The 26,163-nt window shown below is 37.4% G+C and overlaps 1 protein-coding gene across 1 annotated transcript in view; it reads right to left on the reverse strand.

Annotated features, from left to right (window-relative positions):
* RIN3 (Ras and Rab interactor 3) overlaps positions 1-26,163 on the reverse strand; it is a 97,527-nt gene that overhangs the window by 53,911 nt on the left and 17,453 nt on the right. Inside the window, exons 2-3 of the mRNA XM_034418359.3 lie at positions 14,103-14,292; positions 6,937-7,051 (exon numbers count right to left, since the gene is read on the reverse strand). Coding sequence (XP_034274250.2) covers positions 6,937-7,051; positions 14,103-14,292 — 305 coding nt within the window. The remainder of the gene's footprint in view (positions 1-6,936; positions 7,052-14,102; positions 14,293-26,163) is intronic.

A 26,163-nucleotide genomic window follows, 5' to 3' on the forward strand; every position in this document is an offset into this window, starting at 1 on the left:
CCACCCCCACCAAGCCACGCCCACAGAACCAGTAGTAACAAATTTTACATTTCACCACTGCTCCCACCCAATGAAAATAGTGAGCTGGACAGATGCACCAAGACAAACAACCTAACACAATCAGGTAACAGTTCCTATTATTACTACCAGATTCCATTTTATCTAATACTCTAGTCCAGACTTGGTTTTTAGTATTGATCAATCAATTAACTGGTCCATAAACAGAGCATGAAAGCAAATCCTTTTCTTTAGTGCTGGTCTCCAGCATTTGAGATGAAGCAATATACTACTGAACCTGTCAGATGTAAATGCCTTATTCCCTAATGTGTAAATAATGTATATATGGGATATCAGGGGTTAACTTATTCTTTGACTCTTAATGTATTCATAATTCACCACTCCCACTCTTGGCTCCACCCTTTGTATATATAAGGAGCCACCTTCACCATTTTCTTTGCTTCTATCTGTGAATATTCAGTGAATATAGAATGCCTATTATAATTAAAGAGAAATATATTTAAACCTCTAACTCTTATTACTATTATTGAGTCTGATCCTGAAAATATTGCAACAAACTGGTAGCAGAGGATGGTTAATTGACTCAATAAATATCTAAAAATGTCTAAGAAAGATAGGCCCAACACCAGGGCCTACAGCAAAGAAATAGAAACTGAACAACAAATAATCAACGAATCCACAAACGCGATTTCGAGAGAATCCGGAGAATACACCACTGAAGAAGAAGAATTAATAAATGAAAATGATGGCCAGGAGGAAATCGAAATAGAAAATAACGAACTCAGGTCAGAGATATTGAAGTTATTAAAAAGCCAGAAGAATGATGAAAGCCTCATCGCGAACCTCCAAGAAATGCTGAAGAACAGCGGAGCAGCGAGAGAGAAAAACATCGCTAAAGAGAAACCCAAAGACCAAAAAACTGTGAGTGATATGACTACAGAGAAAGTCGTTATGAAAAAGAAAAAATGTGATCCCGCGCGAAATTTTGAATGGCAGCCATCTTGGTTTCAACAAACCTCCAAAGTGAGCGAAGCAGAGCCAATCAAAATGCTCAGTTCAAAATTTCTGGCGCGAAAAATGTTATCAGACAACGAAAGTGAAAAGAAGGATTCAAACTCTTCGGAAGAGCCAGAATCAGAAAGTGAAGACGACTTAACGAAATCCCAAGTAAAGTCAGCAATGAAGACGCTTTTTGCTGCATTTGGGCCAAAATTAAAAATTTCCAAAGCGCCAACGAAGAAGCAAGCGAACAAGCCGATACTTCAAGACCTGCACGCTCCCATCCTGACTTCGAGAACGACGACGCCCGAGCCCAGAGAGCCATGTCGATTCCGCCCTACACCGCAGACCGAAGCAAGTGCCAACGCACCCAAAAGAAAGAGAAGAACAGTCGCCGCCATCAGAACTCCTAAGACCGAGCCAGAGACCGACTCGTCTGAAGAGGAGCGGAGCGAGCGAGCTACAATGGAGAGAACCTTCCACGACGACGCCAAAGAAGAAATGAACAACGCGCATGTGCGAAACTACGTAGACGGTCCGGAAAGACTTGAACTGGCCAGAGAACCGCGCAGACTCGTTGCGAGCATCCCCATGCCGTTTTGCAATTTCCTACACTTGCGAGACCACGGACTACCTCAGGTTGTAAGTAATGGACAAAATAATGTGGGAAACTTACCCAATGACTTCCCAAAACTTAGGGTTGATGGCATTAATTTGCAAGAATGGTATCAACAGCTCCAGGTTGTCTTTATGAAAGAAAATTTACTATTTTTTATCACTAGTCCCCCAAGAAGACCTTGGACTTTAAAAATAGATTGTTTACACCACAAGGCATTTTTCTTAATAATATCTAGCGTGTCTCCTGCAATGTATCATAGCATCAAACCAAATCTAACTGTTTCAGAAATAATTCAATGCATGTTTAATTTGTTTCACAGCGATAGTGTAGCTACCACCACAAGAATGTCTAAGGACTTCTTTTCTTCCAGAGTAAAACCAGGGGTTTCCATAAGTGAGCATTTAATATCTTTAAACAAAATAAGAGCTGAGCTGCATTTGAGGGGGGAAGTGATTTCAGATCAAACAATGAAAAGTGTTATTATCAACTCACTTGATTCATCATGGGATAGTTTTATGTCACACTTAGACACCATCAATCTAGGATATTTATCAATAGAAAGTCTGTCTAACAAATTGATAGCAGAAGACAATTCTAGAAAAAATCGTTATAGCAATCACACAGAACACAAATCTTTTAGGAAGGTAGCTTTCCAAGAAAAATATAATGAAACTTTTAAATGCCACAATTGTGGGTCCAGGGAACACAATAGAAGAGATTGTCCCAAAATTTCAAAGGAAAGACATAGGTCAGAATATAGGAATAAATACAATTATAGACAGTCTTCCACAGATAGACATAAATATAGAAGCCCACCAAATTACAGAGAAAGTAGAGGGGGCAGAGAAAATTCAAAAGAGAGAAAATCTGGTTCACTGAATGGACTAAATAAACAAGACAGCACTAAAACGCAACAAAATGAGAACAATAATTGGCTTATTGATTCTGGGGCAACTAATCACACCACTAATAACAAAAATATACTGTCTTCATTTACAGAAGATAAGTTTGTAATAAAGGTAGCTAATCAAGAAAAAGTTCAAGTATTAGGCAGAGGGAATGTGACCTTGCCTGGTCTAGGAAAAATAGAGGGGGTATTGTTAATACCAGAAATACCTCATAACATACTAAGTGCCATAAAACTAAGCAGAGATTCTGACATCAATATAGTTTTCTCAAAGGGAAAAGCGACTTTAGAGAAGAATAAAACAAATGTAGGCACTGTGATGGTTAAAGGAGGCCTACCCTATCTGATAACAAAAGAAAGATGGTTACATAACATTGATTCAAATATTGAAGATTGTATTGAGGCAGATGATGAAAATATTAGTAACAGTGACAATGATGAATGTAAAATATCTCATGATCACACAGATACACACAATAAGAAGAAACCAAAAATAGGTAAACCAATTCATGACGAGTGTGCTCACATCTTACATAGGAAGTTAGGACATGCAAGTTTTCCTGTAGTACAAAAAATGACTGAACACGCAGAAGGTGTCAAAATAAAAAATTGTGAAAATTATTTGGAATGCTCAGTATGTAAATCTACTAAACTAAAAACTAGTCCCAGGCCAAAAAAATCCACCAGATCAACTAACAAAATTTTTGACTTAGTACACATGGACTTAGTTGGCCCATTAACTCCATCAATCACTTATAGAAAACGTTACTTCCTAACAATAGTAGACGATTACAGTCGCTATGGTTTTGTTTACACATTGAAACACAAGGATGAAACCTTTCAAAAATTTAAGGAATTTTACAAACGCATAGAAACACAACATAATATCAGAATAAAACAAATTATGACAGATAGGGGATGTGAATTCATGTCTAAAGAATTCTCCCAATGGTTAAAGGATAGAGGAATGCTACATTACACGTCTAGTCCATTTTCTGCGTTCCAGAACGGGATTGCAGAGAGAAAGAATTCCACATTACAAACCATGATTAGGTGCACATTAGAGGATGCTGGTTTAGGCAAACAATTTTGGTCAGAAGCCTTACATTATTCAAATTACACTCAAAATAGAACCTGGTCCAGTATTGTGAATAAGACACCATATGAGGTGATGTATAATAGGAAACCAAAATTAGCACACATGCACATATTTGGGGTCACTGCAGACGTACACATACCTAAACAGTTGAGAAGAAAGGGAGAAAACGTATCCAGAAGACTAAGATTTATGGGATATGAAACTGGCACCAAAGGGTACAGATTCATTGATAATAATAACAAATTTATAGTTTCCAGAACAGCTGTGTTCCATGAACAGGCCAACTGGTCTAAATTACATCTTAATGAAATATTTCCAAATAAATGCAAAGATACAAAATCTCGTGAGGAAGGGACAATAGAAAATCAAAATATCAACAAAAATAAAAACAAAACCAAAACATGGATAAATAGTCAACACAAAATAAAGACAGACACATTAACAAAAAAGGAAGCTAGATATTTGCATGACTACCATAGCAAACCTGAAAGAGCTATTAGGAACAACAGAAATCAAATACCAAATAAATACAGAGATTACATAATGCATATGGATGGTGAACAAATAACACCTAATACATATGAGGAAGTATTAAAACTCCCTCATGAAGAAAAAGAAAAATGGGAACTAGCTATGAAAAAAGAGATGGAAAGTTTGCAAGGATTAAATGTATTCACACCTGCGATTGCACCTAAAGATAAAACAATTATTGGTACCAGGTGGATTTATAAAATTAAGAACCTAGAAGGAGGCAATACCCTATACAAAGCTAGATTGGTTGCACAAGGTTATGCACAAAAATATCCGGAGGACTATACTGACACGTACTCCCCTACAGTAAGAACAGAGAGTGTTAAAACAGCTCTAGTAGTAGCATCCGCACTCAATCTTGATGTATTTCAATATGACATACAGACTGCGTATCTACACGCAAAACTAGATAAGGAAATATATGTAAGAGCACCTCACAGTCAATACACTAATAAAAATGAAATTTGGCTATTGAACAAGAGTTTATACGGATTAAAGCAATCTGGCAAAAGATGGTACGATTGCTTGGTAAAAGTACTTAAGACCATGGATTTCAATGCTACCACTGCTGATAACTGTTTCTTTGTCAAAAAGAGTGATGATTACATTGAATTTGTATTGATTTATGTAGATGATATTTTATATATAGGAAAACACAAAGAGAGAAGAGAAATCTTTGTAAACAAGCTAAATGAACATTTCTCGTTGAAATCTCTAGGTAAAGTAAACAAATACCTTGGTGTACAAATTAACAAAACTAGAAGGGGATTCAAACTTACTCAGAAAGATAAGATTATTGAACTTCTAAACAAATGCAATTTAAACAATGCCAAACCCTGTGACACTCCTATGCAAACTGATTTCCTTAGAAATACTGATGAATCTTCCCCTGAATTCAAGGATAATACATTTTATAGATCAGTCATAGGTTCACTTCTTTATATATCTAATTGGACTAGGCCAGATATTGCATTACCACTCAATTTATTATCAAGGCACGTTAGCAAACCAACAATGTATCACTGGGAAGCTGTCAAAAGAATTTTAAGATATCTGAAAAGTACATTAGACTTTTGCCTAGTATTAGAACCTAGTGATAATAAAGAACCAAAACTTACATGTTACGCAGATGCGGATTGGGCTGGAGATATATCATGCAGAAAAAGTACTTCTGGTTATATTTTTCTGTTAAATGACTGTCCAGTTTACTGGTACACTGGTAAACAAGAACTGGTAGCCACTTCAACCACAGAAGCGGAATATGTTTGTTTATCCAAAGCTGCAAATAACCTTGTATGGTTTAATGATTTAATTTCAGATGTTTGGAAAAAACCTGCTTTGCCTTTTGTTATGCATGAAGACAATAAAGCAGCCATTGAAATATCTAGATCCGATGCCATTGGACAAAGATCCAGGCATATAGATATAAAATTTAAGCATGTGAGACAATTGTCTCAAGATGGATTTATCAAAGCAGTGCATTGTGATACCTCTGAACAATTAGCTGACATATTGACGAAGCCTTTACCTTCTAAACAGCACAAATACTTAACTTCCAAATTGTATGTCTTATATTGTCCTGAATCTGAATGTAATTGGTGTTGTATAGCGAACCGGCATTTAGAGGGGGATTTGTCAGATGTAAATGCCTTATTCCCTAATGTGTAAATAATGTATATATGGGATATCAGGGGTTAACTTATTCTTTGACTCTTAATGTATTCATAATTCACCACTCCCACTCTTGGCTCCACCCTTTGTATATATAAGGAGCCACCTTCACCATTTTCTTTGCTTCTATCTGTGAATATTCAGTGAATATAGAATGCCTATTATAATTAAAGAGAAATATATTTAAACCTCTAACTCTTATTACTATTATTGAGTCTGATCCTGAAAATATTGCAACAGAACCTACAATATCCATTTAGCTATCGTGGTTAAGTAATTTCTGATAGTACTGTCTTCTCTGAATTTGTCTAGTATAATTTTAAAATCATCTTGCTAAAAATACACCGAGGAAGAATCTCTTCCTCTCAAAGGACAGCACTCTGAGAAGATCTGCCTCAGTCCTACATTTCAGTGACAGAAGAATAACAGAGTTGGAAGGGAACTTGGTGGTCTTCTAGTTCAATCCCCCTGCTCAAGCAGAAGATCCTATACCAGTGGTTCTCAACCTGTGGGTCACGACCCCTTTGGGGGTCAAATAACCTTTTCACAGGGGTCGCCTAAGAAAAACACATATTTTCAATGGTCTTAGAAATATTAGGAACTGTATTAAAGGGTCACGGCATTAGGAAGGTTGAGAACCACTGTCCTATACCATTCCAGACAAATGACTGTCCAGTCTCTTCTTAAAACCCTCCAGTGAAGGAGTGTTCACAGCAACTTCTGAAGGCAACGAGTTCTATTGGCAAATTGTTCTTACTGTTAGGAAATTTCTCCTTAGTTCTAGGTTGCTCCTCTCCTTGATTAATTTCCAACCATTGCTTCTTGTCCTACCCTCAGGGGCTTTGGAGAATTGAAGAAGACTCCCTCTTCTTTGTGGCAGCCCCTGAGATATTGGAACACTGCTATCATGCCACCCCTAGTTCTTCTTTTCACTAGACTAGATAAACCCAATTCCTACAACCTTTCAAGCCCCAGAACCTGAAGTTCATAGCAAATGTATATGCAGGCAAATATAGTGTAAATATATGTACTGAAACAGATCATAGTGTGCATAAATATTGAAATGTGTTTCAAGAAGGGAGATGAACTTACAAGATTTTTCTTCTTTTATCTTGTATTCTAGAATGTCACACCCCTCTTTCTGGGCTGGAAAATGAACTAACAGGAATAGATTTTTCAGGGTCTCATCTTTCCGAACCATAAATACCTGAACAGAGGAAAAGGGGTAAATGAGATTATATGAGAATATAAAATATTTTTCTGTCATTTAAAAATATCATATCTGAGTTGTAAAATGAACTCATAATTTTATTACATTCTTACCAAAATTACAGTTTCACATATTCTTCTTATGATCAGTTTAATACTGAAAGAGGTTTTTGGATTGTTTTTAAATCACATTTGGTGTATAGTTTTAACACTTAAAGCATAACTTGTACCCCTACAAATTTCTTACTTTCTTCCTCCTTGACGAAGGTTGAAGAAGAAAAGCTGATGTGTTGTGGTGATGGATCTAGCCCAATAACTCACAAGATGAAGTCTCTTTCTTAAGTAAATTCCTTTATTGCAGGCCTAGATTGATGCTAGGCCTTATGGAGCCAGAGGTCACTGACCTTGGACCTTTCTCTTTCAGGTACACATCTGGAACAACTAGAATACCTCGTGGAGTGAGCTATTATACCCAGGAGGAGGGGCTAGGTGGTAAGGAGTGGCTATGGGAGTGATGGGATATGTGGTTGGTTAACCCTTGCAGGGCTGTGTACCAGTGATAGCAATACAGTTAGGCATTTACTATAACATGATGTGTTTCTATTGGGAACATATATAATTATTACAGGTTCTTATCATTTTGAATCAGATAAACTGAATGCATAAATGTGCAGGTATGCATGGTAAGGAGATGGAAGTGAATTTCTGTATTCTTGGTATTGTATCCTGAGTATGTCAATCACTGCTCAGAGTCACTATAGATTTGAGTGCCTTGTAAAAGAAACACTCCTAGTTGATGGGATATAGACAGCAGGGTCTTATAGGCATATAACTAAAGTTCCTTGTTTGCATATCATAACATAAGCATGCTTGGGATAGAATTCAGTTTTGGTTGCATTTATGGACTTTGTGCTCTGGCAAATGTGCCCAAGCTCACCAGTTCTGTCATCTTGATGAACGTATCTTTTATTTATGTACACTGAGAGCATATGCACCAAGACAAATTCCTTGGGTGTCCAATCACACTTGGCCAATAAAAAATTCTATTCTATTCTATTCTATCCGGTGTAGCACAGAATGTTGCATGTGGGACCACTATAACTAATAAGTTAGTCTATTTTTTCTCCAACTTATAAAAATCTTTATGTGAAAGCTTCAGTTGAAGAAATCCATCATGTCAACATACATGGGCCAATCTGGTGACGATATCCAAGACTGCAACTTGGTACTTAAGAAGAGTAAAAGGAAAATAATATGACTTAATAAATGAAGTGAAAGAAAGGCACTAAAGCCAAGAAGGCAGGAGTCAGTGATTCTCAGGCCAGACAAAGCCATTGTGAAAATATGAAGCAGATATTTCTGATTCTGAAGGATAGGGGAAAAAATGGCCAAAAGTCAATTGACTCAAAAAGTCTAGGAGTTAAACCCTTGAAATAAAATTTGCATGAGTATAAATGAAATAGTTAGCAAAAGGTCCAGCATTGTAGAATGAAGCAAGACAAGAGTTTCTTTATGGTTGTAGTTAAGGAATGTATGAGTTGATATAAAAAGTGTCCTGGTTGGATATATGAATTACATGTACTTTTCTTTGTAGATGAGGTCATGTGGTTTGCAAGAATCCAAATTATTTACTGTTGATGCTAGGTAGATTGATGAAACAAGAAATATGGAGCTGAAAATTAACAAAGATCAAGGTAGCTCTATTTGACATCTCTTAAATGGAGAGAATGATAGAAAGTTACATCAAAGTAATGAATAACAAGAACAAGTAGATGAATTTATGTAATTTGAAAAAATGTATTCTAAAAATGAGAAATTAGATGCAGAAATTTTAAGATGCGCAAATACTTTTGGAAAAGCAAAGCATAGCATATATTTTTGTTATGAGGAATGAAATGTTGAAAAACAGAAAATGGATACACACTCTGTGTGTGTGCGCGCAGGATATATCCACATGAAGTCTGCGTATATCAAAAGAAATAGTTGAATGAAAGTTGGAACACAAACATAAGTTGAATCACTGTGTGGTGATATAATAAGAGATTGGGTGAAAGGGTTCTAAATGGATGGATTCTGAATGAACATGGATTGAACACTAATGTGAGGTGTCAGCCTTGGAAGCCATATTAAGCTGGAAGCTTCAATGCTGCCATCTTCTCATGTGTGGGAAAATAGGAGGGGGGATTTAGGAGAGGGGAGTTAGTAGACATAATAACAGTTTTTCATATCGGTCAAGGTTAGGGCGGTCCAGCATCTGGAGGAGGAGTGGTCAAGGGCTGGGCCGAGGCGAAACCGACGGTGATTGGAGCATGTGACCGAAAGGGGAGGAGGGGTTGGTTTTGGGAGCTTTGTATTAGGGAAGCAAAGCCTGGGTTTTTCAGATTCAGGATTTCCCAGATGTGCCAGTTTATCTATTGCAGTAAAGAGAACTTTGGAAAATGCCTGTTTCCGCATCTTTACTGGGAGTTGGGGGTCTTCTGGAACGCTGACATGAGAGACAAATGGGAAAGAAGGATGTTCTGGTGGCTTTCACACATAGAGTGAATAAGGATAGAATTGCCAAAACAGGGAATAAAGAGTGAATGGGCTGAGAAGAACAGGGAAGTCAAGGGAATTGTGGTTGGATAAAAATGAAATGAAAAAGATGAGAATGTTGAAGAACAAAAGGCAATGTATATAAACCTATTGAATGTGGGAGAAGCAAAGTGCTTTGCCAGGATTGCTCTGTTTCTTCATTTTGCAAAACTTTCCCTAAAAAGAGGCAGTATAATGAGCATGCATTTGACTGATGACTTGATTGTTGCATTTACAGCCACACATTCGTTATATACCATGTTTCCCCAAAAATAAGACCCTGTCTTATATTTTTTGAACCCTGAAATAAGTGCTTGGCCTTATTGCCATGTGCTCAAAAGCCCGATTGGGGCTTATTATCAGGGGATGTCTTAATTTGGGGAAAACAGGGTACCGGTATATGTATTCCTTAAACACCAGGGGACGTTGGTCATGGTATAGCTAAGTCTACTACACTGATTCAGTAAAATCAGTATGGATTCCCAGCTTTTCTGCCATAGGCTAAGTTTAACTGGAAATTCATTTATCTGCAATCCATTCTGGATTCTAACATGGTAGGGGAATCCAGCAGAGAGGAAAATGTGGGGAAGTATTTGTAGGGGAAAATATTAATTTCAGGAAAGGTGGGAAGAACAAATGTCAAGGATCTACAAAAATGCCTGCTTGTTATTGTTTCTGCACGCCAAATGGATCAGAAACAATCCCTCTACGGGAGCCTGGTTTTTCTCTAAGGTCCTCTCTCTTAATGAATGTCAGAACTGTTACATAGATGAATGATCTCACTTTGTTGTCACAGTTCTGTATTAATCTGATTGGGGGGAGCTTGTAAATGGATTGGAGATCTTCTTAATGGAGATGGAAAAGAGAATCTACTCCTTTCTTCATTTCCTGAATCATAGATTGAAGAGTCTATTGCTTCTCAAGTCATTGATTAACTTGCTTTGACCTGGAAATAATATTGTCCAAAATGTGATCACAAATAGGAAATAGGAAGTCTTGAAGTATTGAAAGCTGCTTTGTTTTCCACATATTAAATTTCAAGTTTATTTATTTATTGCAAATTTTGCTCAGGACTCCTGGAAAATTGAGTTATGAATTAACATAAACAAACAAATACATAAATAAATATTTTTTTAGAAATTAATATGCCTTTTTATTCTTGGAAATTTTATTTCCCTAACAAGAGATTAAATGCTTCTTTTACTGCTCCTATATTCCCTACAAATGATCCTCTGGTCACTAATGTTTTTGATAAGGTTTGCTTAAGTAATAGATAATAACTACTTTGACCCTTTCTGTAGGCATCTAATTAGAGTCTGAGCTCTAATTATGACAAATTATGTTAGCTTGTCCTTAAAATAGAAAATGAAGTCCTTATTTATTTATTGTTTCCCGCATTTATTATTTTTATAAATGACTCAAGGTGGCAAGCATACCTATTACCCCTTCCTCTTCCTATTTGACCCACAACAATAACCCTCTGATTGTGGATTGGACTGAGAAAGAGTAACTGGCCCACAGTCACCCAGACGGTTTTCATGCTTAAGGTGGGATGAGAAGACTTATAGCTGACATTTTGCCTTGGGCCAAATCGAATGTCAAGAGCTTTAAAAATGGACTAATTATAGACTAATTATAGACTGCTGCTCTTATTACAAAAAGTGGGAAGGGTAAAGCTAGCAATGCTAATGATGCCGTAATATGCAATAGCATTTAATAAGTAATAGCAAAAAAGTAATTTACTGATAAAAGGAAATGAAAGAAACTTATCTAATAGGTGGCAAGGCAGAATTATCACATACTGAGGTATTTTCATGGAAGTAAACTTTCACACATTTCTGTATCTATTGAAATCAAATCCACAAGTTTCCTGAGAACAATGTTCCCACACTATCCACTCATTATAACGATAAGGAAAACTTCCATATAATTATAACTATGGGTTTATTCACAGCTAAAGTAAGATTCTTTGTCATGCTAAGGAACGGACGTATCAGTACTTTCCTGATTTTATTGTTCTTAAAACATGCTTCATTACTATTGTCATGCTGTTGTCAAGAGATGTTGTCTTCAGTCCTGCATCAAATTTAATTTCTGAAGGTACAACACTATCAGATAAAGCAAGGGACAGAACCTAAGTGTCTGTGGATACACATGTTTGCTCCAATGCCAAGACCATGAAACAGTCTTAGAAAGCTTTCTATCTTGCTTTCTTAAAAGGCAACTGTGCTTCACAGGGTTGTGAAACCTCAGCCACATGATATTTTCAGGCAGAGGCACCTGCAGGATTTATCACTTCATCAAAATGACTATGGCAGCACAAACCCTGCCCCTTTTTACATGGAAGTGACATGGTACACTTACAAAAGAAGATGCACTTACAAAAGAAGAGCTGCAATCAGTTTTCATCAGTTGCCCTCCATCAACCCCTTCTGTGAATGTCACTGCCTTCAACGCGATTCTGAAGAAGAGCAGTGGGTTCTTAAGGCATATCATTTAAGACCTAGGTGCTGTGGGAAATACAGAAGGCTCCAGCACATGGGAACTATATCTTAGATAGCAAAGAAAGCCATGCCATGGATTTGTATCTTTTTTCCACATCAACCCCTAGTCTCCAGTTTAATTTTTGTTTTGCCCTACTGCAGAATATATCAATGGTTTCAATCAGGTGTCCATCAAGATCCCAACATTTATTTCAGGGGCACTGAAAGCCCATTCAAAATACATTATTTAATATATGGAATCTTCCTCGTGTAACTCATTTACCTACAGTTCCTTCTAGAATTTTGTAAAAAAAAAAAATACGTGCTTTGCATTTTATTACTAGCATCTGAAAATTAGACTACTTTCCTATTCTCTGTGATCCAGTTCATTTGAGACTAGCATAAATAATTTGGTTGAGATATAAAGCTGCCTCCATTGTGATTATCCATTCTGCTTTTAGCCCTTTCATATTCTCTACCAAGGCCTGTCTTTTGTAAAGAGCTGTCTCTAGAGTGGGGAAAAGATTTTTTGGAAGTTAGAATGACACAAGAAAGGAAGCAGAAGTATGCTGGAGGGAATGGCTGCTAAGGACAGAGCCACTGGGACTGAGCAGCAAAACAAATGCAAATGGAGCTGGGTTTGGAACAAAGTAGAGATGAGATATTTAAGGGAATAAGAAAATGAAAGGCTCTTTATGGAAAGGATAGGTGTAAAAATAAATACGTCCACCAGCTTTCCCCAATCTGTTGGCCTCCAGATAGCAAAGTTGGGAATTCTGGGACAATTGAATTGGGAATGTTGATAAGCACCAAATAAGAGTATATGTGTTAGCAATCTGCTGTGGTATATATGTGTCTCCTTTATTCAAAGATAGCAGCTGGTACTACAAAGGAATAATAAAAGATGAGCGATTTGGTAAATGGGAGTTGAAGTGTAATTTTGTATTGCAGATTTGAGTTATTTACAAGCAACACATGTCGAATATCAATGAGTAACAGCCTTTGTGTTTTTTCAATCATGTAACAGTTATAAAGCATTTTATGGTCAACACAATTGCTACAAAAAGTTACTGGGGAAATAAATCCAAGGTGTATTTCTCTTTTCATCCCTGCAAGCTGAAGCAGAGCAAAAGATAGAACAAAATCTCCCAATAGATCTCAGTAAAATTTCACTAGATTTCCATACATGCATATGCATCACGCAATACTTTTTTGCATAAGCTACATTATATAAAGCAAAGGAAAAGTGAGAAATAGTAAGCCAGAGAAATTAAAGTTAGGAGAGAAGAGAAAGAATTGGTCTTCAGTCATTGTCATGCTCATTCATGACCAAAGCACCCAAACTTACTTTTGTACTCAACTTTTGTATTCAATCCATATTCATTCATCAAATTGCAATCCTTTATTATCAATAATTAAAAGTTCCCCCTCCCTGGACAAAATACGATTGTTATAATAAGAAAAATTCAATCCTTTTGCATCAAACAGAAGAAATTCTTGGGCTAAGCATGTATTCAGAAGCGGATACTAGTTTCTGAAATGTTTTGCACACTGTCCTGGGGGAAAAAAGTGTGTTTGGAAAAAGCTGCATATGAATTTTTAAATAAATCAAATGAATAAATCATATGCTGTATTTGGCTCTGAATAGCCCACCTGGAGTGGCTAGTAAACAACAACAACCTGTCATTCCTGATGCCTGCCACTTTCATGCTATCCTGCATTCCCCAATTTGATGCTTCTAGATGAGACAGTCCATGTTGGCTGGGAATTCTGATGAGGGACAAGCTGATTAAGGCTGGTCTGTACTATTTATGCCTTCAATGCTACCTTACAACCAGTCCTATGAACATTTGAGGAAGTGACAGTTCTATAGCAGGGAAACAAAGCCATTGGTCAAATGCAGATTAAGATCTGATTCAGGATCAGATCGAGGTTTGAGAAAGAATATCTGGTCCCTGAAGAACTGGATTATTTGAAGAAGCATAACTGTACCCCTGATGGTTCCTTGCAGAGTATATCAGAAGTCTTTTCCAGACTGATGCCAAACTGGAGCCAAACTGGGCAGGTTTTGATGAGCTTCTCAAGAATACTGTTCCTCTGCAGGTGGAAACAATTCCTCAGAGCAATAGGCTGACTTGATGAACCTTTATCTTCCTCCTCCTCTCCAGTCTCTGTAGCAGGCCTGGAGAAATAAAACAAATCCCAATCAGATTGATAATGGCAGTTTGTCTTTAATAAAAATGTTATATAGTTCTCTGTGTGAGTGTTTTATGCAGATGATGAGAACTTGCAGTGATTCAGCTGGGATTAGCTTCAAATACTCTGAATTTATGTTCCTTAAGTACATAACTGAATCAGTGCAGAAGTTAATGGCTGTAGGATTAGTATAATTTAAATCTACATTATTCTCTAAAGGAAGGTACACATTCAAATGCAAGTGTGTGTGATCATGGAGGAGGAAATTTTTTAAAAAGTGAAAATAGTATGCAGCATTCACAAATTATTCTGGGAAGCTTAGTGAGGTGTTTCTAGGACTTTGCAAAATGTATATATCTTCTATGTTGGTGGTCCCCAACCTTTCTGGCTTTGTGGACTGGCAACGGTGGTGGTGGTGGTGGGGAGACAGGATGGTTCCATGTAAGCAGCGGGTGAGCACACTTGTGTGCACAGCTCCATTTGCACAAGCAGTGGAGGGAGTGCGAGCACCCGCCACTCATGCAAGTGGAATTTCAGTCACTCACACGCTGCTTGTGTAGCGTGGTTCTGAACAGGCCACAACGTGGAATTTGGAGATGCCTGTTCTATGTTACCTCAAGATCAATTAAAATAGTTAACAACAACGTATCTAAAAATAACCGACTACTTCCAAATCAGAAGTTTAGAGCCCATTCCCATCAGAACACTCCAAATCTTGTTGTATTACAAGTTTGTCAGGTATCTGTTTTGTGTACTCAAACACCCATTGGTTGGCTGCAATAGTTTCTCTGCTGCAAGCAAAGCAGTTTGCTGCTTCCACGTTCACGTCAAATTGCATTTTGAGATGATTATCACAGAGGGCAGGTTACAGCAGGCCAGAACTTAAGCAAATGAAAGTGTTAGTGAGTCCCCATAGTGACTCTGCAAGAGGATCATTAACAAGTTAAAAATATTTAAGATTGTTTTCTATCTAAAGTTAGATTTGTTCACAGATGCAGAGCAGGTGGAATGGCATTTGCAGAGAGTGATATTTTAAACTTCCCCCTATTATTGCAAGAAAAACTACATTGTGGTACCAGTAAACCATGATGTCAAACCTATTGGAGGAAAGAAGAGATTTGGAGCTGAAAGATAATGAGGGAGGATCTCAAAGGATGGTCAGCATTCTGCTTTATAATGGTCAGTCCAATATTTCAAGAACCAAAATAGATGACAGAATTTAACACTGGCTGATCTCAACATAGCTAAGAACATTTGGAGTTGGTTAGTACCTGCACAGGAAGCCATTCTATTTGTGGCCAAGGAACCTACACTGATATGGCCATATGGTCAACAGAAATCAAGCTTGATTCAAATAAGCTATTTTTACAAATTGTAAGGAGACCATCTACTCTTTGATGGCATCAGAGTTGCCCAGTCACCTAATCGAGGAACTGGAACAGCATGTAAATTTAATGAATAAATCAAATAAATAAATCTTCATCTAAAGGACTATTCAGTCTATGACTGGCTCCGATAGGTTTTCTGAACATCTTCACTGGTCTGCCAGAAACTTACTGATTCTCACCCAGTGCTTGTGTCTACTTCCCCCATCAATTTCCAACATGAAGGCCATAATTTTTCTACAAATCCACATTATCATATTTTTATTCTTTTAGTGGTGCTTCTGTAACCAGCAGAGATGGTCAGTTTTAAATAGGAGGGGTTTCCTATTTTTCTGTCAGTCAAAATACCCCATTTCAATATGCAATGAAATGACTTCCACTTTCTCTCAACACATAATCCCTTCCTCATGAAGCTTTTAATAGTGTTGTTTACAGCATCCTTAAGCTGCCCCCCCTCCAATTTCACAACTTGCTACTATACAAAGTTAGCACCCACCCCTCTCCTAGAAGAATGAAATATTTTGGAAAATATTTAAAAAGCCAGAATATTATATTTCCCTAAAGGAGAAACATGTTTTTAAAAGAGAGAAAGCAGCCCCCAAGTCTTTCTTAATAGCCCCAGCAGGAGTGGGCCAGCCTATCTACAAGACATAAGACCTTCAGCTCCAGGGTGATGGGATTAAGACATGATCCTCCAGGACATAATAGGATTATCTAGCAGCAGAGCTCACTACATTGCACAATCTCCTAAGGACATTGCATCACCCAGCAAACATCAACCAAACTTGACTCGGACAAACATGACCCCACATGGCACCATGGGAGTCTGACAACAGCCAAAAGAATATATGTTTTTGCACAGGAATAGGAAGCTCAAGTTCAAAGCCCAAGAGAAGGTATAAAAGCCACCCACTCTCAACTCCATGTGGTCAGTTACCCAGAACCATGTGCTGGGTGGTTCTGCTTCATCAATAAACCATCTTTCCAATCAGCCTCCATGTTTCCAGTGCTTTTCTCCCTGTTTGGAACTGAACCAGATAGATATTTCTTCCAACACTACCATGATGACTGACAGCCACTAGAAAAGGCTCTTGAATGTTCCCAGTGTTAAATGGGGAGAAGCTTTGATTGCATGATTGAGGTTGCCATCTTGACTTTTTGACTCCCCATCCTCCATAAGTACCCTTGCAATAAGAAACTCAGATTCTTGATATGATGGCTGTTCTGTTGTAAATGGATTGTCATTGAGCTAAGTTAAACAAATCATATGCCTTCTCCTTTTTAGCAAGATTGGAAGTGGGTGGATGGAGATAGAAAGCTATCCCTGCTTAGCATCTAAGCCAGAACAAATGAGACTAATATATACTATCAATTTGCTCCTGAGCTGGAACAGTTTGTGTTTGTGACATAAAGCAAAAACTGGAGCCAAACTTGTAATAAATTTGGAAGTGACTTTTAAAATTTAAATACAGTAATTAGGTTTGGAGCATATTAAGTAGTAATTAAATTTGCATGCTGAATTTAATTCAGAATATATGTGGAAGAATAATTTAGGTAATGATATGGTCCTATTTCAAGGTAAGAGGATTGCAGACTGGATTAGGCATTTATTTAATCAGGCTTTGGGAACTGCCTGGGTTCAAAATGTTGGTGTATTTGCTTGATCATTTCACTTCCCATTTGCTGCCGTGGGCACTGTCAGGAAGGTGATGGGTCTCTCCCCACTTGACGTGAATGACGTGAATGAATGAAGGTTTTTAGCAGGAGCGTTGTGGTATTAAAAAGTGAAGCTGGTAGCTTGATGGCAGATTTTACATAATAAGAAATACATTCAAATATATATACATATAGTAAATGTGAAAAAGAAAAAGACAGAGAAAAGAAGACAATTCTGCTTTTTAATTTCCTTTTTCTATATATCTATCATCTATCATTTATCTATCATCTATTATCTATCTACCTATCTACCTAACTATCTATCTCATCTTCCTATCTTCCTCTTGGCAGTTATATATACAATTCTAACAGGGGTGAAATCCAGCAGGTTCTGACAGATTCTGGAGAACCGGTAGTGGAAATTTTGAGTAGTTCAGAGAACCGGCAAATACCACCTCTGGCTGGCCCCAGAGTGGGGTGGGAATGGAGATTTTGCAATATCCTTCCCCCAGGAGTGGGGAGGGAATGGAGATTTTGCAGTATCCTTCCCCTAGAGTGTGGTGGGAATGGAGATGTGGCAGTATCCTTCTCCTGCCACGCCCATCAAGCCACGCCACATCACACCCACAGAACTAGTAGTAAAAAAATTTCTCCATTGAATTCTAATCAAACCTTTCTCACCAAGATTTTGCCATAATTCCCTTCTTTGTATAACTTATTCTTTTCCTTATTTGCCTTTTATACGCATTGTAGGTACAACACATATGGAAAAGGAGCAGAGTTTCAATCATGCAAGTGTGGCCACCATCTTGACTATAACAGTATATAGCCTCTCTCAGGAACAATGGACATTTAAAAAGTGTCACATTCCCCCCCCCCCCGGCTCATGTGTCTGTCTTCTGCATCTGATGCATAGTCTCCAGAAAAGACAAAGTGGGCGTAATGTGTTCATGAGAACTCCTAACATTCATATTCATGAACATCCAAATCACATTTTGTTCTTTGAATCTTGATCTATGTACTGTACAGCCCTAATATATATCGTACAGTCTTCTCCCTGGTTCACCCCAAATGATGAAGTTAATTTAAAAAAAATCTTTGTTATTACAGTGATCCCCATAACTTAAACAGTAAAGTATTAACGACAAACTGAGCTGTAGAATCTCTTGATTCACGTTAAAGTGGCTAAAAGTGAAATCCCTTCAGTTTTAAAAAAGATTGTTGCACTTCTGTTGGATTATGTTCTGCTTATTCTTAAACCGTTTTACTTTGAGGTGGGTTTCTGGCCTTTTAAAACTATGCTCTAGTCTAGACTTTGAAAGATGCTTTGCACATTTGCAAAATAATTGTGGCTACTAGGTAATATTAAAAATTAATAAGGAAGTGAATAAACAAATAAACACTAGTAGTTCACTATACTTTTTTCCTGTATGTATGTACACTGTAGCATAAATCTAATTTTTTCAAGTAAATAAAACACAAGATTACTTCCAACATCAGTTAAACAGATTTTAGCTCAAGGAATAAGATACCTTACTATTCTCCTGCTTGGCACCTCCCTGTGTGCATACCTAGTCTGCTCTGGAATATCTCCAATCTTTTGAACAAATTTGGGAATTTATGGGCATGAGATTCAGATTTTATTTACTGGCAGAACAGTTGCTAGACTTGAAGTAGCATTATGAGTTACAAACTTGGGTCTCTTTTCAAAGTTTATTAAATCTTTTGAGCCACTTGCTTGAAGAAGCTAATTCTATAGTTGCTGCAAACAACACGATTCTAAATTTGTTTGTTTGTTATTTGGCCACCCCCCCCCAACAGCAGTGATTCTGGGAGTTATGCAAAATTAAAACAACACTTCCACAGTCCAAACCGCAATGTCTGAGGTTAAAACAATAAACTCCATTGATCAAAAAACGATTTCAACTAAAGTAGAATTGGAATCCCCACCGGATTTTTTTCCCTTTGCTGAGTGGCTGAGTTTTAAATCATATTGGTTAATCCAGCCTGTGGAAGTAGCATTGGGCCTCTGCTTTGCTCTCAGTAGGTGAAGTGTACAGAGGCCAAGCTGTGAAAAAGCTTAATCAGCTGTTTGATCTGGCTACACTGCAAGCATCACAGGTAACCACAGAACAAAAAGAAAAGTAGAAAATGGGTTGGAGTTCTGATGTCTTTGCCAAGTTTCAAGATGAGGGTCAAGAAGCAGATCATTTCTATTTTGCTTTGCATGCATTCTACTTTGCACATCGCTTTGATAGCACTGCAGATTGACAGCAGGCAGTGTTTCCCTCCCTTATCAAAGAGGGAAACAAAGGTTTTTTTAAAACCTTTTTTTAAAAGACAGATTTCTAGTGATCACAGAAGTAGAGCCAAATCTATATGTAGGGGGCAGAAGTGACAGGAAGGAGAACTACAACTGTGCAAACCTGGTCTTCTAATTCCCCCCCCAATCTCTTTTCCTGGATGTTCGGTTTTTTTCTGAATTATAGAGTCAAATTACAAAACAGGAGACAGTAACAGAATTGGAAGGGACTTTGGAGGTCAACTAGTCCAATCTCTTGCTTAGTAGACTTCAGCCGATCTGCTGAGTAACCTAAATAGTGGTGAAATTCAACCAGTTCTATCCGGCTTGGGCAAACTGGTAGCGCCGGCGGCGGGAGGCTCCGCCCACCCGCCCAGATGTCATCATGTCCCGCTTTTGACCCTCTGCACATGCACAGAAGGCTCTGCGCATGCGTGGAAGAGGCGTGCGCGCTCACATTTGCGAACCGGTAGCGAAGATAAGTGAATTTCATCCCTGAACACAAGTCCTATATAAATGGATCTAAACTTTCAGAAATTCCTTCACATCAATGTTGAATATTTACTACTGAGCATAACCAGTACTCCTATTCAAGCATCCCCAAATAGTACACAGTGTAGAACAAATTTAGTAGAATGCAACAGCAAATTTAGAAACACATTAAGAGCAATAACTAGACCACGTAAAAGACTTTCACTCACTCATCACATTGGTATACTCTTTGAACTACAACTGTAGCATATAGACGTATAAGAGGTTTATGGTGAATTTTAATGAATTTATAGCAGTTTAGCAGGAGGTAGATTCTTTGCTACCAGCAGATACATAGTCTGGCTAGCTATCATTTATTTTCAATCAACTTTTATCATTTTTTTACAAAATTCCTACTCTGTTGTGCAAATATTTGCAAGGCCCAGTGGTTTGGTTTTTTTCTCTCTTCTTGTAGCAAAAAACCCTACATCTGCTCACAGCAGGATGAGGCTTTTGGGAGAGGCCGTCTCTCTTCTGTGGCACTTCATGAAAAGGCCATATGACTTTGCACACAACCTCTGCTGAGAAAATTGCACTGCTCTGAACACAGAGATCATTTTTTCCTGAAGGGGGGGGATCAGTTTCCACAACTAAGTAACTAATTGTCACTCTGTAAACAAGGCAGTGAATTTATATTCAGGTTTCCTATTAAAATTCTGGATATATTAAAGTGCTAGAGCACAAATCTGTCCTGCCAAGACAGTAATAAAACAGTCCAGACTTACCAATTCTATTTCACAGCAGTTTATATGAAGACCCTTACATATCTGCCCGCTAAAAACAACTTTTTATATTCAGTAATCCATCTGCTGGACATTTGGCTTGTAGAAAGAAGAACTCAAAGAGTTGTATAAAAGTGTCATTGCTGCCATCTAGCTGACATCCAGATTTTTGCAGACCAGATCTGATAGCCCAGATAAGGTTGTGTTTCTGGAATGGAAGAAAACAGTTTCCAAATGTGGCTGACTAAAGGGCACCATCCTATCCATGAAACAAGTAATCTGCCCTTCCAATCACTCATAGCAAAAAATACCTTGCTAGAAATCTACAGATCAGAGAGCTCTGGGTCCCATTCACAAAGAGCCTTTTCCCAGCCATCTCATTTTGCAGAGATGGCTGATATTAGCAGGATAATTGGCAATATGGCGCAATTAATTGCATAGTAAATCGCATGGAAAGTGCTGTAATTTATATGACATGAGTTACAAAGTGGCTCAGCTGGAAGCAAACAGATCTGTCATAATCATTTACCTTTGGGATCTTGTAGTATCAATGCAATTAGTCAAATCAATGTACCTTAACTTACTTCTTTAGGAATAAGCAGCTAAATTGCATGTTGATTTGCATCCTTTAGAGCCCTTTTAGTCCCCTAGGGTCACTCAGTGTTGTATACTAGGAAGTAGGAAAACCTTTTCCCTGAATTGTGCTACGATAGTAATTGTTATTCACGGGTAAGTTAACAACCTGTAGTAACATGCTTTAGAAGGAAAAAATTCACAACCTACATATAGGACAGAAACCTAAAATGTTTCATCAAACCTAACTATGATGTAAAGCAGGGGTGTTAAACTCACAGCACATTGGCCCGAAGCATCATGCGCTGGCCACACCCACCCCAGTTTAGCAAAGGGGGAGAGTTGTGATACATCATGTGATGACAACGTGTCATCGCGAGTTTGACACCCCTGGTGTAACACAACTATAGTCCTTTCACTTTTCTTTCTCTTTGTCTTTAAATATCAGAAGACACACCTGTTAACTTTTGAAAACAAATGAGAAAGTTGATAACCTCTTTGCTTTTATGACCCTTAATTTCTCCATCCATAGAGAAAAATAAATCAAAAGCATATATGGACAGCACTTGATTTTAATTTATTTGTTTACTTATGATACTTAATAGATTGCCACCTACCAAAAATTGGCAGCTTCCAATAATTAGAAGGTGTTTTGGTACAAAAGATCTAAAATAATATGGCAAGCAACAAAAGAAGAATCAGTAAAGGTTCTAACCAAACTATGCTAACAAATCTGGAGAATTACACAATAATTCACAACAGATCAGAAGAGGTTAATCTATATACCAATACCAAAGAAAGGAGATTGAACAGAGTACAGATAGTCCTTCAGAATAAAAGCTTCTGAAAGAAGCCTTTTTTTCTGAAGCTGTTTCAGAGGCTTTCAGAGGCAGAAAAAAAAGCAAGGCACAGAGCTCACAACCAAGGAACCTGTTGCTAAAATTCACCTCTGAGAACAGCTGATTGGGGGTATTCTGGGAGGGTGATCCACCCACCAATCAACTTTTTTCTTATTTTCCTCCCCAAAAGCTAAGGTGCATCTTATACTCTAAAAAATATGGTAATTCCTAATCCTACTCCATGTCAATAGTGGCAAATGTATGTATTTAAAAAAACCCCATATGGTAGTATTCATGTTATCAATATTAAAACAGACAATATTGTCATCTTTTCTTAGATCTTAAGCTTAAGAATGTATCCTTTTCTTTGCAGGGTAAAATTATTAATTGAAATTATTGTATATTTTTTAAAAACTAAAAATAGTTAAAAATAAAGCTTGAGCTGAGTATGTTGATGTATGCATATACAGTAAATGACATATCATATGTCATCTAAACAATAAAAAAACATTTTAGACATCCATATTCAATCTTTTTTAAGCTAGAATGGTATTTGTGCAAATTAAAACAATAATTAGAGAAAATATTGTTACTGTAGCCAATGCATGGTAATCAGATCTAAATTAATCTTTCTTTTGTGATAATGTTTTTTTAGCTGTTTATTGCTGGATCGATTTTTCTGGCAAAGCAATTTCCCACACTTAAATACCATGAATTCAATAAAAATATATATTTAATTTTTAAAATTTTTTTGCAGTAACTAACTTGGCAAATTACAAAAGTAATTACTTCGGAGCTGTGGTGGCACAGTGGTTAGAAAATGCAGTATTGTAGGCTAATTCTGCTGTTCTTACCAGCTCAAGGTTGATTCAGCTTTCCTTCCAAAGTCGGTAAACAGGACCCAGATTGTTGGGGACAATATTCTGACCCTGTAAACGGCTTAGAGAGGGCTGTAAAGCACTGTGAAGCAGTATATAAGTCTCAGTGCTATTGCTATTGCTATCAATTTCTTACATTGCTTCCATTTAGGAAAAATATTTGACAAATCAATAGCAGGAATCATTCTGACCATCTGATCTAATAATTTTACCAGTTGTGAGAGAGCCACAAGTTGGTACACACAAAATATGTGCTAATCTGTTTGTAATTTCATCAAGCTGGTCTACAAAACATATAATTAATATGGTATATTTTTAGCCAATTTGGTATAGTGGATAAAGGCACCAATTTAGAAACTGGGAGGCTACATGCCAGTCACACCTTAGGCACAATGCCAACTGGGTGATTTTGGGCCAGTCACTTTCTCTCAGCCCTAGGAAGCAGGCAATGGCAAACCATTTCTGAAAAACTTTGCCAAAAAAACTACAGGGACTTGTCCAGGTTGTCACCAGAAGCCTATATTGACTCAAAAGTAAATACCGCCCCCCCCAATGCATTTGCACAGAATTATTTGTACATTATTTTGATGTTCAATTTTTCTGATGACATTCTGAAATAAATATAAAAGAAACTCTGTGTCTACAATTACATTCGTGTCCTATTATGTTTTTTAAAAAACGAAGTTTGCTATGAAAAATTCTGAATGATTCTTATATATTACATGTTTATTTATTTATTTATTTATTTATTTATTTATTTATTTATTTATTTATTTATTGGTTTGATTTATATGCCGCCCTTTTCCAGAGACTCAGGGCGGCTTACAATGCGTTAAACAATAGCCTTCATACTTTTGTATATACCTGCTTAGTAGTGCTTTTGCCCTCACCCCCCAAGCAGTGTTCTTTTTTATACAAAGTCAGCTTATTGCCCCCACAAACCGGGTCCTCATTTTACCTACCTTGAAAGGATGGAAGGCTGAGTCAACCTTGAACCTGGTGAGATTTGAACTTGCAATAATTGCAGGCAGCTGATGTTACTTAACAGTGCTTTAGTCTGCTGCGCCACCAAGGCTCAATATATTGTATGTGGTTTAAACAGGTCATTCCAAAAATAGATTAGATTGGCATTAAATTCAAATATATGCTTTCTAGAGGTGTGACATCAGCAAGTTATGATAATGAAGAAAAATTATGCGACAACTCAGTACGAAAAATAATGTCAAATCTTCACCTTGACCTTTGGAATAAATACAATTACACTTTTCAGTTCCTAAATATTTTAGCACTTTACATTTGTATGAGTTTTAGGCAGAATGTAATTTGGTCTATTTTTAAATCAAGACCAGTACGAGACATTTCTGGATATATTAAACTTTTACCTCACAGTTTAAAATCTGAAAATTATAGTGGAAACAGGCAGGTTTTTAACTATAGCTATAAAACTAAGCTCTTAGCTAATAAAGTTTATATATACATACATACACATTTATAATATTCAGGTTCATAGAAGGATGTCCATAGACATAGAGAGATGTCAAAAACTCAGCAGCTGTCATTATGTAATTGAAGCTCTCACTCTCCACCTTAACATTTTGGAGACAGAAAGACACCCACCCCCACACACCCAGAAAAAACCCCTTGGACACACACCTGTTGCCCATGCATCCATACATGAAGTTCTACTATAGTTAAATTGGTTGTCTTACAACACTACTTGTTCATATTCTGCTATTATTTATTTACGATAAACTTTAAAGCTAGTAATTAATTTAGCAACTTTCGAATTTACTGGTTTGCTTATTATGTCATTATTCTCAAGATATTGTCTAATCATTTCTTGATTTGAAATGCAGATAACTTTTAATAGAGTCAACATACCCAGAGAAAAACATTTTGTTGAGGTTTAAGTGCTGCAGCACCTATCAAAAGCTGGGCCATAACCTGTGGTGCTGCCGTTGTCAGTCTGTATTTCATCAGAGACAGGAAACAGCAAGTGCCAGCAGCAACTCAGAAGAGAATGATAAGCTTCAGCTTCAGACTTAAAGCACCAAGCAAATATTTTCTAAAGTGCCAAAAGTGTCTTTTTCTTAAAGATCCTTAGATCTAAGCTAGAGATCAGGCCTTGTGGGATCAAAATTATACCTCCAGTAAAATAACAGGGAATTTGAGTGGACAGAGGTAAGAGTTCAGGTTTGACCTTACACCATTGAGATAAGAGCATCAATATTCCTTCACTTTTATGATATCCACAGAGGGTTGCTCAATGGTGCCAATTAAAGTTAACTCTATTAGGGAAGGCTAGTTGGAAGTTTTAGTTTTCAAGGTATCTAGAAAATATTTTTTGCACAGATCTGCTTGGAGTTGAATATATGTTTCTTGGATCAACCAGGGCTTCTATGGTATTATGAGCAGGCAAGACAGGATATTCCTCAAGTGTACCCAGAAAACAACCTGGATTCATTAGCTGTCTGGATTAGACCTCTTTAATTTATCCTGTAACATTGCAGAGCCTTATAGCTGCTACCAGTCTAAAACTGACCGCATATTGATCTGTAATGAAAGCAAAGTTACAAAAAGCTTTTTTATTTTTAGGGAACCCATTGTTGTGACCTAGGCTTCCTGAGTCATTAAAACACATGAGTAGTCCCAAAAACCTCTTTTATTGCAACAGCTGTGAATTACGTTCATTCACAACTGTGAGTCCCAATTAGTTGCATAAAGTCCGTCGGGAGAAGTCCCTTGGGATAATCACCAACCTTTATCTCCCTTGACACTCTGCCAAAGACCTACTTGGCAAAGCCACACGGATTCCAGAATCAAACAGAGATGCCGACTGGGAACAGAATTAAAAACATTGCTTTCCTGCAAAGTGCCCACATGCCTTTGCTCCTCTTTTAAGCCTTATGGGAGGGGACAATCATCTCCAGGCCTTACTCCTGAGTTGTCCCTTTTGTTTTAACTGTTCATG

Source organism: Pantherophis guttatus, chromosome 1, assembly GCF_059756535.1.
Source record: "Pantherophis guttatus breed Tessera chromosome 1, ASM5975653v1, whole genome shotgun sequence".
NCBI classification, from domain to species: Eukaryota; Metazoa; Chordata; class Lepidosauria; order Squamata; family Colubridae; genus Pantherophis; species Pantherophis guttatus.